At 53.9% G+C, this 13,327-nt stretch overlaps 1 protein-coding gene across 1 annotated transcript in view; it reads left to right on the top strand.

Moving 5' to 3' along the window:
• The window catches only part of TONSL (tonsoku like, DNA repair protein), a 96,319-nt gene that overhangs the window by 2,280 nt on the left and 80,712 nt on the right, over positions 1-13,327 (top strand). The window contains exons 2-5 of the mRNA XM_085533104.1: positions 1,981-2,079; positions 4,159-4,301; positions 6,442-6,634; positions 9,633-9,961. Coding sequence (XP_085389230.1) covers positions 1,981-2,079; positions 4,159-4,301; positions 6,442-6,634; positions 9,633-9,961 — 764 coding nt within the window. The remainder of the gene's footprint in view (positions 1-1,980; positions 2,080-4,158; positions 4,302-6,441; positions 6,635-9,632; positions 9,962-13,327) is intronic.

Here is a 13,327-nt window from a genome sequence, read left to right as displayed (position 1 = left end):
ATACTGGGATATACTGGGTTATACTGGGTTATACTGGGATGGACTGGGAGGTAATAGGAGGAATACTGGGATGGGACTGGGATGTGAATGGGAGGGATACTGGGTTAGACTGGGTTATACTGGGATGGACTGGGAGGGACTGGGAGATACTGGGATGTAATGGGATGGACTTGGAGGGAATGGGGAGATACTGGGATATACTGGGAGGGACTGGGATGTAACTGGGATGAACTGGGTGGGACTGGGATGGGATTGGGATGGGAATGGGAGGGACTGGAATATACTGGGAGATGATACTGGGAGCTACTGGGAGGGAATGGGATGGGACTGGGGGGGATACTGGGAGATACTGGGATATACTGGGATATACTGGGGTGGGATGGGAGGGAATGAGGGGGACTTGGATATACTGGGATATACTGGGATATACTGGGATATACTGGGATGTACTGGGAGGGACTGGGATGGGATTGGGCCCCATTGATCCCATTGCAGAGCTGCAGAAGGCCAAGCTGAAGGCTCAGCAGCGCCCCATAGAGCCCCATTGATCCCTACTGAGCCCCATAGAGCCCCATTGATCCCTATTGAGCCCCATAGAGCCCCATTGATCCCTACTGAGCCCCATAGAGCCCCATTGATCCCTATTGAGCCCCATAGAGCCCCATTGATCCCTATTGAGCCCCGTTGAGCCCCATAGGCCCCATTGAGCCCCATTGAGCCCCATTGATCCTATTGAGCCCCATTGATCCCATTGAACCCCATTGACCCCCATTGAACCCCCATTGAACCCTATTGAGCCGTATTGAGCCCCATTGATGCCATTGAGCCCCATAGAGCCCCATTGATCCTATTGAGCCCCATAGAGCCCCATTGATCCCTATTGAGCCCCATAGAGCCCCATTGATCCCTATTGAGCCCCGTTGAGCCCCATAGGCCCCATTGAGCCCCATTGAGCCCCATTGATCCTATTGAGCCCCATTGATCCCATTGAACCCCATTGACCCCCATTGAACCCCCATTGAACCCTATTGAGCCGTATTGAGCCCCATTGATCCCATTGAGCCCCATAGAGCCCCATTGATCCTATTGAGCCCCATAGAGCCCCATTGATCCCTATTGAGCCCCATTGAGCCCCATTGATCCCTATTGAGCCCCATTGATCCCTATTGAGCCCCAATGAGCCCCATTGAGCCCCAATGAGCCCCATTGATCCCTATTGAGCCCCATAGAGCCCCATTGATCCCTATTGAGCCCCATTGATCCCTATTGAGCCCCATTGAGCCCCAATGAGCCCCATTGATCCCTATTGAGCCCCATAGAGCCCCATTGATCCCTATTGAGCCGTATTGAGCCCCATTGATCCCATTGAGCCCCATAGAGCCCCATTGATCCTATTGAGTCCCATAGAGCCCCATTGATCCCCATTGAGCCCCATTGAGCCCCATTGACCCCCATTGATCCCTATTGAGCCCCATAGAGCCCCATTGATCCCCATTGAGTCCCATTGACCCTATTGTGCCCCATTGCAGAGCTGCAGAAGGCCAAGCTGAAGGCTCAGTAGCGCCCCATAGAGCCCCATTGATCCCTATTGAGCCCCATAGAGCCCCATTGATCCCTATTGAGCCCCATTGAGCCCCGTTGATCCCTATTGAGCCCCATAGAGCCCCATTGATCCCTATTGATCCCCATTGAGCCCCATTGATCCCTATTGAGCCCCATTGAGCCCCATTGATCCCTATTGAGCCCCATTGATCCCTATTGATCCCATTGACCCCACTGATCCCATTGCAGAGCTGCAGAAGGCCAAGCTGAAGGCTCAGCAGCGCCCCATAGAGCCCCACTGATCCCATTGATCCCCGTTGAGCCCCATTGAGCCCCATTGTGCCCCATAGCCCCCATTGAGCCCCATTGAGCCCCATAGCCCCCACTGATCCCTATTGTGCCCCATTGATCCCATTGACCCCATTGATCCCATTGCAGAGCTGCAGAAGGCCAAGCTGAAGGCTCAGCAGCGCCCCCTACCTGCCCCACAAGTGGCCGCCATCTGCAACCAGCTGGGGGAGATACTGGCCAGCCTCGGTATGAGCCACCCCATAGCGACCCCATGGACCCCATTGATCCCATATTGACCCACATTGACCCACATTGACCCACATTGATCCTACATTGATCCTACATTGACCCACATTGACCCCATTGATCCTATATTGACTCACATTGACCCCATTGATCCTATATTGACTCACATTGACCCCATTGATCCTATATTGACTCACATTGACCCCATTGACCCCATTGATCCTATATTGACTCACATTGACCCCATTGATCCTATATTGACCCCATTGACTTCTATTGGCATCCATTTAACATTATTGACGCCCATTGACTTCCATTGGCTCCATTGACCTCAATTGACTTCCATTGAGCTCCATTGACCCCCATCGACTTCCATTGACCCCCATTGACCCCCATTGACTTCTGTTGACTTTCATTGACCCCCAATGACCCCCATTGACCCCCATTGACCCCCATTGACTTCTGTTGACTTTCATTGACCCCCAATGATCCCCATTGACCCCCATTGACTTCTGTTGACTTCCTTTACCCCCAATGAACCCCATTGACCCCCACTGACTTCCATTGATTCCCATTGACTCACAGTGACTTCCATTGACTTCCATTGACTTCAATTCACTCCCATTGCCCCCCATTGACCCCCACTGACTCACATTGACCCCCATTGACTTCCATTGACTTCCATTGACCCACATTGACCCCCATTGACTTCCATTGACTTCGATTGACCCACATTGACCCCCATTGACTCCCATTAACACTCATTGATTTCCATTGACCCCCATTGCCTTCCATTGCCTTCCATAGACTTCCATTGACTTCCATTGATCCCCATTGACTTCCATTGCCCTCCATTGACCCCTATCTCCCCCTATTGATCCCCATTGCCCCCCATTGACATCAATTGACCCCCACTGACTTCCATTGATTCCCATTGACCCACATTGACTTCCATTGAGCCCCATTGACTTCAATTCACCCCCATTGACCCCCATTGCCCCCCATTCACCCCCACTGACTCCCATTGACCCTCATTGACTTCCATTGACTTCCATTGACCTGTATTGAACCCCATTGACCCCCGTTGACCCCCATTGCCTTCCATTGCCTTCCACTGACTTCCATTGATCCTCATCACCCTCCATTGACGCCCATTGACCCCCATTGATCCCCACTGACCTCCATTGAACCCCACTGACTTCCATTGACTTCCCCCATTGACCCCCATTGACCCCTATTGACTTCCATTGACCCCTAATTGACCCTCACTGATTTCCATTGATCTCCATTGACCCCCATCTCCCCCTATTGGCCCCCATTGACTTCCATTGACCACCATTGAACCCCATTGACTTCCATTGACTTCCATTGACTTCCATTGACTTCCATTGATCCTCGTCACCCTCCATTGACCCCCATTGATCCCCATTGACCTCAATTGAACCCCATTGAATTCCATTGACTTCCATTGACCCCCATTGATCCCCATTGACTTCCATTGACCCCCATTGATCCCCATTGACTTCCATTGACCCCCATTGATCCCCATTGACTTCCATTGACCCCCATTGACCCCCATTGACTTCCATTGACCCCCATTGATCCCCATTGACTTCCATTGACCCCCATTGACCCCCATTGACTTCCATTGATCCTCATCACCCCCCATTGAACCCTATTGGCTTCCATTGACTTCCATTATCTTCCATTGACTTCCATTGAGCCCCATTGATCCCCGTTGACTTCCATTGACTTCCATTGAGCTCCATTGAACCCCACTGACTTCCATTGACTTCCATTGACCCCCATTGACCCCTATTGACTTCTATTGACACCCATTGACCATTATTGAGCCCCATTGATCTCCATTGACCCCCATCTCCCCCTATTGGCCCCCATTGATCCCCATTGACCTCAATTGAACCCCATTGACTTCCATTGACCCCCATTGACTTCTGTTGACCCCCACTGAGCCCCATTGACTTCCATTGACCCACATTGACTTCCATTGCCCCCCATTGTCCCCCACTGACCCCCATTGCCCCCCATTGCCCCCCATTGCCCCACATCCCCCCATAGGTCGCTATGAGGAGGCGCTGTGTGAGCACATGGAGGAGCTGCAGCTGCTGCAGGAGGTGGGCGATGGCATCGGCTGCGCGGTGGCGCATCGGAAGATCGGGGAGAGGATGGCGGAGATGGGCAGGTACCAAACGGCGCTGCAGGTAATTGAATGGGGATAGGGGGGGATATAGGGGGGAGATGGGGGTCAATGGGGGGAGATGGGGGGCAATAGAAGTCAATGGGGGGCAATGGGAGTCAATGGAAGTCAATGGATGTCAGTGGGGGGCAATGGAAGTCAATGGGGGTCAATGGGGGGAAATGGGGGGCAATGGAAGTCAATGGGGGGCAATGGGAGTCAATGGGGGGCAATGGATGTCAATGGAAGTCAATGGGGGTCAATGGGGGCAATGGAATTCAATGGGGGGCAATGGGGGGAGATGGGGGGCAATGGAAGTCAATGGGGGGCAATGGAAGTCAATGGGAGTCAATAGGGGTCAATGGGGGTCAATGGAAGTCAATGAGGGAAAATGGAAGTCAATGGGGCTCAATGGGGGACAATGGAAGTCAATGAGGGAAAATGGAAGTCAGTGGGGGGCAATGGAAGTCAATGTATGGGGGTCAATGGGGGGAGATGGGGGGCAATGGGGGTCAATGAAAGTCAGTGGGGGTCAATGAAAGTCAATGGGGGGCAATGGAAGTCATGGGGGTCAATGGGGGGCAATGGGAGTCAATGGGGGTCAAAGGAAGTCAATGGGAGTCAATGGATGCCAATGGAATTCAATGGGGGGCAATGGGGGGAGGGGGGGGCAATGGAAGTCAATGGGGGGCAATGGAAGTCAATGGGGGTCAATGGGGGGGAATGGGGGGCAATGGAAGTGAATGGGGGGCAATTGAAGTCAGTGGGGGGCAATGGAAGTCAATGGAAGTCAATGGGGTCAATGGAAGTCAATGGGGGGTGATGGATGGCAATGAAGGTCAATGGGGGTCAATGGAGATCAATGGGGGTCAATGGGGGGCAATGGAAGTAAATGGGGTTCAATGGAAGTCAATGGAAGTCAATGGATGTCAATGGAAGTCAATGGAAGTCAATGGGGGGCAATGGGCGGAGATGGAAGTCAATGGGAGTCAATGAAAGTCAATGGGGGGCAATGGGGGGCAATGGAGGGCAATGGAAGTCAATGGAATTCAATGGGGAGCAATGGAAGTCAATGTATGGGGGTCAATGGGGGGCAATGGGGGTCAATGGGGGGCAATGGGGGTCAATGGAAGTCAATGGGGGTCAATGGGGGTCAATGGGGGTCAGTGGGTGTCAATGGAAGTCAATAGGGGGGTCAGTGGGGGGCAATGGGGGGCAATGTATGGGGGTCAATGGGGGGAGATGGGGGGCAGTGGGAGTCAATGGATGTCAATGGGGGTCAATAGAAGTCAATGGAAGTCAATGGGGGGAGATGGAAGTCAATGGATGTCAATGGGGGTCAATGGAAGTCAATGGGGGTCAATGGAAGTCAATGGGGGTCAATGGAAGTTAATGGGGGTCAGTGGGGGTCTATATGGGGAGGTGGGGGGCAATGGATGTCAATGGAAGTCAATGGGGGGCAATGGGGGGCTATGGGGGTCAATGGATGTCAATGGAAGTCAATGGGGGTCAATGGATGTCAATGGGGGGCAATGGAAGTCAGTGGGGGGCAATGGAAGTCAATGGGGGGCAATGGAAGTCAATGAAAGTCAATGGGGGGCAATGGAAGTCAATGTATGGGGGTCAGTGGGGGGAGATGGGGGGCAGTGGGAGTCAATGGATGTCAATGGGGGTCAATGGAAGTCAATGGGGGGAGATGGAAGTCAATGGGGGAAGATGGAAGTCAATGGAAGTCAATGGGAGTCAATGGATGCCAATGGAATTCAATGAGGGGCAATGGGGGGAGAGGGGGGGGTCAATGGAAGTCAATGAAAGTCAATGGGGGTCAATGGGGGGCTATGGGGGTCAATGGAAGTCAATGGGGGTCAATGGAAGTCAGTGGGGGGCAATGGATGTCAATTGGGGCAATGGGGGGAGAGGGGGGGTCAATGGAAGTCAATGGGGGTCAATGAACCCCTTCCTTCTCCCCCCCGCCCCAAATCTACCTAGCAACAGCAGCGTCACTCAGAGCTGGCTCAGTCATTGGCTGACATATCTTCAGCCGCCATTTTGAACCCTCCCCCCAAATCTACCTAGCAACAGCAGCGCCACTCAGAACTGGCTCAGCCATTGGCTGACGTATTGTAGGCCGCCATATTGAACCCTCCCTTCCCAAATCTGCCTAGCACCAGCAGCGTCACTTGGAGCTGGCTCAGTCATTGGACGACGCGGCGGAGGAGCAGCGAGCGTGGGCTACGATTGGTCGAACCCATTTAATGGCGGCCGAGAGCCTGAGCGGAACCGAGGCCCAACGGGAACTGAAGGAGGCGGAAAAGGCCTTTGGGACCAGCCTGAGTGTCATCGAGAACAGGCTGGAGGGTCAGTGGGACCCATAGACCCCATAGAGAACCCATAGACACCATAGACCCCATAGATAACCCATAGACCCCATAGATAACCCATAGACCCCATAGAGAACCCATAGACCCCATAGATAACCCATAGACCCCATAGATCCCCATAGATCCCATAGATACCTCATAGACCCCATAGATAACCCATAGACCCCATAGAGACCCCATAGACCCCATAGATAACCCATAGACCCCATAGAGACCCCATAGACCCCATTGAGAACCCATAGACCCCATAGAGATCCCATAGACCCCATAGAGAACCCATAGACACCATAGAGACCCCATAGACCCCATAGAGAACCCATAGACCCCATAGAGACCCCATAGACCCCATAGAGAACCCATAGACACCATAGAGACCCCATAGACCCCATAGAGAACCGATAGACCCCATAGAGAACCCATAGACCCCATAGAGACCCCATAGACCCCATAGAGACCCCATAGACCCCATAGATAACCCATAGACCCCATAGATAACCCATAGACCCCATAGAGACACCATAGACCCCATAGATAACCCATAGACCCCATAGAGAACCCATAGACCCCATTGAGAACCCATAGACCCCATAGAGACCCCATAGACCCCATTGAGAACCCATAGACCCCATAGAGACCCCATAGACCCCATAGAGAACCCATAGACACCATAGAGACCCCATAGACCCCATAGAGAACCGATAGACCCCATAGAGAACCCATAGACCCCATAGAGACCCCATAGACCCCATAGAGACCCCATAGACCCCATAGATAACCCATAGACCCCATAGATAACCCATAGACCCCATAGAGACACCATAGACCCCATAGATAACCCATAGACCCCATAGAGAACCCATAGACCCCCATAGACCTCATAGATCCCATAACCCCCCATAGGGACCCCATGGACCCCATAGATAACCCATAGACCCCATAACCCCTATAGACCCCCCATAGACCACATAGATCCCATAGAGAACCCATAGACCCCATAGAGACCCCATAGACCCCATAGACCACATAGACCACATAGAGAACCCATAGACCCCATAGAGACCCCATAGACCCCAATAGACCCCATAACCCCCTATAGACCCCCCATAGATCCCATAACCCCATATAGACCCCCCATAGACCCCATAGATCCCCATAGACCCCCCACAGACCCCATAGATAACCCACAGACGCCATAGAGACCCCATAGACCCCATAACTCCCTATAGACCCCCCCATAGACCCCATAGATCCCATAACTGGCCCATAGACCCCATAGATACCCTATAGACCCCCATAGATAACCCATAGACCCCGTAGATACCCCATAGACCCCATAGAGATCCCATAGACCCCATAGATAACCCATAGACCCCATAGAGACCCCATAGACCCCATAACCCCATATAGACCCCTATGGGCCTTCGGAACCAGCCTCAGCGTCATTGAGAACAAGCTGGAGGGTATTAGACCCCATAGAGACCCCATAGACCCCATAGAGACCCCATAGACCCCATAACCCCCTATAAACCCCCCATAGACCCCATTAGACCCTCATAACCCCCCATAGACCCCATAGACCCCCATAACCCCCCATATCTCACTCCATAGACCCCATATACCCCCATATCCCACCCCATAAACCCCATATCTCCCCCTATAGACCCCCATAGTCCCCATATCCCACCCCATAGACCCCCATAGACCCCATATCCCACCCCATAGACCCCATATCTCACTCTATAGACCCCATATCCCACCCCATAGACCCCATATCCAACCCCATAGACCCCTTATCCCACCCCATAGACCCCATATCTCACCCCATAGACCCCATATATCCCCTATATGTCCCTATAGGCCCCATATCCCACCCCATAGACCCCATATCTCACCCCATAGACCCCCATAGACCCCATAGATCTCATATCTCACCCCATAGTCCCCCATGACCCCCCATAGACCCCATATCCCACCCCATAGACCCCATATCTCACCCCATAGACCCCATAGACCCCATATATCCCCTATATGTCCCTATAGGCCCCATATCCCACCCCATAGACCCCATATCCCACCCCATAGACCCCCATAACCCCCCATAGGCCCCCATATCCCACCCCATAGACCCCATACACCCCATATCTCACCTCATATCCCAGCCAATAGACACCATATCACCCCATATCACCCCATATATCCCCTATATCTCCCTATAGGTCACCACCCCATATCCGAGCTGTGTTCCATGCGCAGCCGCCCCCATAACTTCACATAGACCCCCATATCTTACACCATAGACCCCCATAGACCCCATAACCCCCCATAGACCCCATAGACCCCATAACCCCCTATAAACCCCCCATAGACCCCATTAGACCCTCATAACCCCCCATAGACCCCATAGACCCCCATAACTCCCCATATCCCACTCCATAGACCCCATATACCCCCATATCCCACCCCATAAACCCCATATCTCCCCCTATAGACCCCCATAGACCCGTATCCCACCCCATAGACCCCAAATCACCCCATAACCCCTATATCTACCCCTATAGGCCCCCATAGACCCCATATCCCACCCCATAGACCCTATATCACCCCATAGACCCTATATCTCCCCCTATATCCCCTATAGGTCACCACCCCATAGGGGAGCTGTGCTCCATGAGCAGCCGCCCCAATAGATCCCCATAGACCCCATATCCCACCCCATAGACCCCCATATCCCACCCCATAGACCCCATAGACCCCATATCCCACTCCATAGACCCCATATACCCCCATATCCCACCCCATAAACCCCATATCTCCCCCTATAGACCCCCATAGACCCGTATCCCACCCCATAGACCCCAAATCACCCCATAACCCCTATATCTACCCCTATAGGCCCCCATAGACCCCATATCCCACCCCATAGACCCCATATCCCACCCCATAGACCCCATATCTCCCCCTATATCTCCCTATAGGTCACCACCCCATAGGTGAGCTCTGTTCAATGCGCAGCCGCCTTTACCTCAACCTGGGCCTCATTTACGACTCCCTGAACTCTGCCCGGCAACGCCAACGTTACCTCCAACTCAGCGTCCTATTGGCCGAGAGAGCCGGCCTATGGGAAGATTTATACCGAGCTCATTATAATATGGGACACGTCCATTATCGGGATGGGCGCTATGGGGCGGCCCTACGGTGTTGGGATAAGGCCAAGGAGGCCATAAAGGGACACGGGGATATAGGGGACATGGAGAGCGACTGCCTCAGCAGTGCTGCCCAGGTGAGGGCACCCATGGGTGCTGTGGGGGGATATGGGGTCCTATGGGGGCCTATGGGGTGATATGGGGTCTCCATTGGGTTCTATGGGGCTCCATTGGGCTCCATTGGGCTCCATTGGGCTCCATTGGGTTCCATTGGGCTCCATTGGGCTCCATTGGGTTCCATTGGGCTCCATTGGGTTCCATTGGGCTCCATTGGGTCCATTGGGCTCCATTGGGTTCCATTGGGCTCCATTGGGCTCCACTGGGTTCCATTGGGCTCCATTGGGCTCCATTGGGTTCTATGGGGCTCCATTGGGCTCCATTGGGCTCCATTGGGTTCCATTGGGTTCCATTGGGCTCCATTGGGCTCCATTGGGTTCCATTGGGTTCCATTGGGTGCTATGGGGCTCCATTGGGTTCTATGGGGCTCCATTGGGTGCTATGGGGCTCCATTGGGTTCTATTGGGCTCCATTGGGCTCCATTGGGCTCCATTGGGTTCTATTGGGCTCCATTGGGCTCCATTGGGTTCCATTGGGCTCCATTGGGTTCTATGGGGCTCCATTGGGTTCCATTGGGCTCCATTGGGCTCCATTGGGTTCCATTGGGTTCCATTGGGTTCCATTGGGCTCCATTGGGTTCTATGCGGCTCCATTGGGTTCTATGGGGCTCCATTGGGTGCTATGGGGCTCCATTGGGTTCCATTGGGTTCTATGGGGTTCCATTGGGTTCTATGGGGCTCCATTGGGCTCCATTGGGTTCTATGGGGCTCCATTGGGTTCTATGGGGCTCCATTGGGCTCCATTGGGTTCTATGGGGCTCCATTGGGTTCTATGGGGGGCTATGGGGTGCTATGCGGCTCCATTGGGTTCTATGGGGCTCCATTGGGCTCCATTGGGTTCCATTGGGCTCCATTGGGCTCCATTGGGTTCCATTGGGTTCCATTGGGTTCCATTGGGCTCCATTGGGCTCAATTGGGCTCCATTGCGTTCCATTGGGTTCCATTGGGCTCCATTGGGTTCCATTGGGTTCCATTGGGTTCTATGGGGCTCCATTGGGTGCTATGGGGCTCCATTGGGTTCCATTGGGCTCCATTGGGTTCCATTGGGCTCCATTGGGCTCCATTGGGTTCCATTGGGCTCTATGGGGCTCCATTGGGTTCCATTGGGCTCCATTGGGTTCCATTGGGCTCCATTGGGCTCCATTGGGTTCCATTGGGCTCTATGGGGCTCCATTGGGTTCTATGGGGCTCCATTGGGCTCCATTGGGCTCCATTGGGTGCTATGGGGTTCCATTGGGCTCCATTGGGTTCCATTGGGCTCCATTGGGTTCCATTGGGCTCCATTGGGCTCCATTGGGTTCCATTGGGTGCTATGGGGTTCCATTGGGCTCCATTGGGTTCCATTGGGTGCTATGGGGCTCCATTGGGTTCCATTGGGTTCCATTGGGTTCTATGGGGCTCTATTGGGTGCTATGGGACTCCATTGGGTGCTATGGGGCTCCATTGGGCTCCATTGGGTGCTATGGAGTGCTATGGGGCTCTATGGGGTGCTATGGGGCTCCATTGGGTGCTATGGGGTTCCATTGGGTTCTGTGGGGTGCTATGGGGCTCTATGGGGTGCTATGGGGTGCTGTTGGGATAAGGCCAAGGAGGCCATAAAGGGACACGGGGATATAGGGGACATGGAGAGCGACTGCCTCAGCAGTGCTGCCCAGGTGAGGGCACCCATGGGTGCTGTGGGGGGATATGGGGTCTCCATTGGGTTCCATTGGGCTCCATTGGGCTCCATTGGGTTCCATTGGGCTCCATTGGGCTCCATTGGGTTCCATTGGGTTCCATTGGGTGCTATGGGGCTCCATTGGGTTCTATGGGGCTCCATTGGGTGCTATGGGGCTCCATTGGGTTCTATGGGGCTCCATTGGGTGCTATGGGGCTCCATTGGGTTCCATTGGGCTCCATTGGGTTCCATTGGGCTCCATTGGGCTCCATTGGGTTCCATTGGGTTCCATTGGGTGCTATGGGGCTCCATTGGGTTCTATGGGGCTCCATTGGGTGCTATGGGGTTCCATTGGGTTCCATTGGGCTCCATTGGGTTCCATTGGGCTCCATTGGGTTCTATTGGGCTCCATTGGGCTCCATTGGGTTCCATTGGGCTCCATTGGGTTCTATGGGGCTCCATTGGGCTCCATTGGGTTCCATTGGGCTCCATTGGGCTCCATTGGGCTCCATTGGGTTCCATTGGGTTCCATTGGGTTCCATTGGGCTCCATTGGGTTCTATGCGGCTCCATTGGGTGCTATGGGACTCCATTGGGTGCTATGGGGCTCCATTGGGTGCTATGGGGCTCCATTGGGTGCTATGGGGCTCCATTGGGTTCCATTGGGTTCTATTGGGTTCCATTGGGTTCTATGGGGCTCCATTGGGCTCCATTGGGTTCTATGGGGCTCCATTGGGTTCTATGGGGCTCCATTGGGCTCCATTGGGTTCTATGGGGCTCCATTGGGTTCTATGGGGCTCCATTGGGTTCTATGGGGGGCTATGGGGTGCTATGCGGCTCCATTGGGTTCTATGGGGCTCCATTGGGCTCCATTGGGTTCCATTGGGCTCCATTGGGCTCCATTGGGTTCCATTGGGTTCTATTGGGTTCCATTGGGTTCCATTGGGCTCCATTGGGCTCAATTGGGCTCCATTGCGTTCCATTGGGTTCCATTGGGCTCCATTGGGTTCCATTGGGTTCTATGGGGCTCCATTGGGTGCTATGGGGCTCCATTGGGTTCCATTGGGCTCCATTGGGTTCCATTGGTTTCCCTTGGGCTCTATGGGGCTCCATTGGGTTCCATTGGGCTCCATTGGGTTCCATTGGGCTCCATTGGGCTCCATTGGGTTCCATTGGGTTCCATTGGGCTCCATTGGGCTCCATTGGGTTCCATTGGGCTCTATGGGGCTCCATTGGGTTCTATGGGGCTCCATTGGGCTCCATTGGGCTCCATTGGGTTCCATTGGGCTCCATTGGGTTCCATTGGGCTCCATTGGGCTCCATTGGGTTCCATTGGGTGCTATGGGGTTCCATTGGGCTCCATTGGGTTCCATTGGGTTCTATGGGGCTCTATTGGGTGCTATGGGACTCCATTGGGTGCTATGGGGCTCCATTGGGCTCCATTGGGTGCTATGGAGTGCTATGGGGCTCTATGGGGTGCTATGGGGCTCCATTGGGTGCTATGGGGTTCCATTGGGTTCTGTGGGGTGCTATGGGGTGCTATGGTGCTCTATGGGGTGCTATGGGGCTCTATGGGGTGCTATGGGGTGCTGTTGGGATAAGGCCAAGGAGGCCATAAAGGGACACGGGGATATAGGGGACATGGAGAGCGACTGCCTCAGCAGTGCTGCCCAGGTGAGGGCACCCATGGGTGCT

This window comes from Coturnix japonica, unplaced genomic scaffold (genome assembly GCF_054131305.1).
Source record: "Coturnix japonica strain WE unplaced genomic scaffold, WE-NBRP24 Scf054, whole genome shotgun sequence".
Taxonomy (NCBI): domain Eukaryota; kingdom Metazoa; phylum Chordata; class Aves; order Galliformes; family Phasianidae; genus Coturnix; species Coturnix japonica.
Note: the sequence above shows the minus strand (reverse complement) of the source record. Positions and strands in the feature narration are given on the sequence as shown.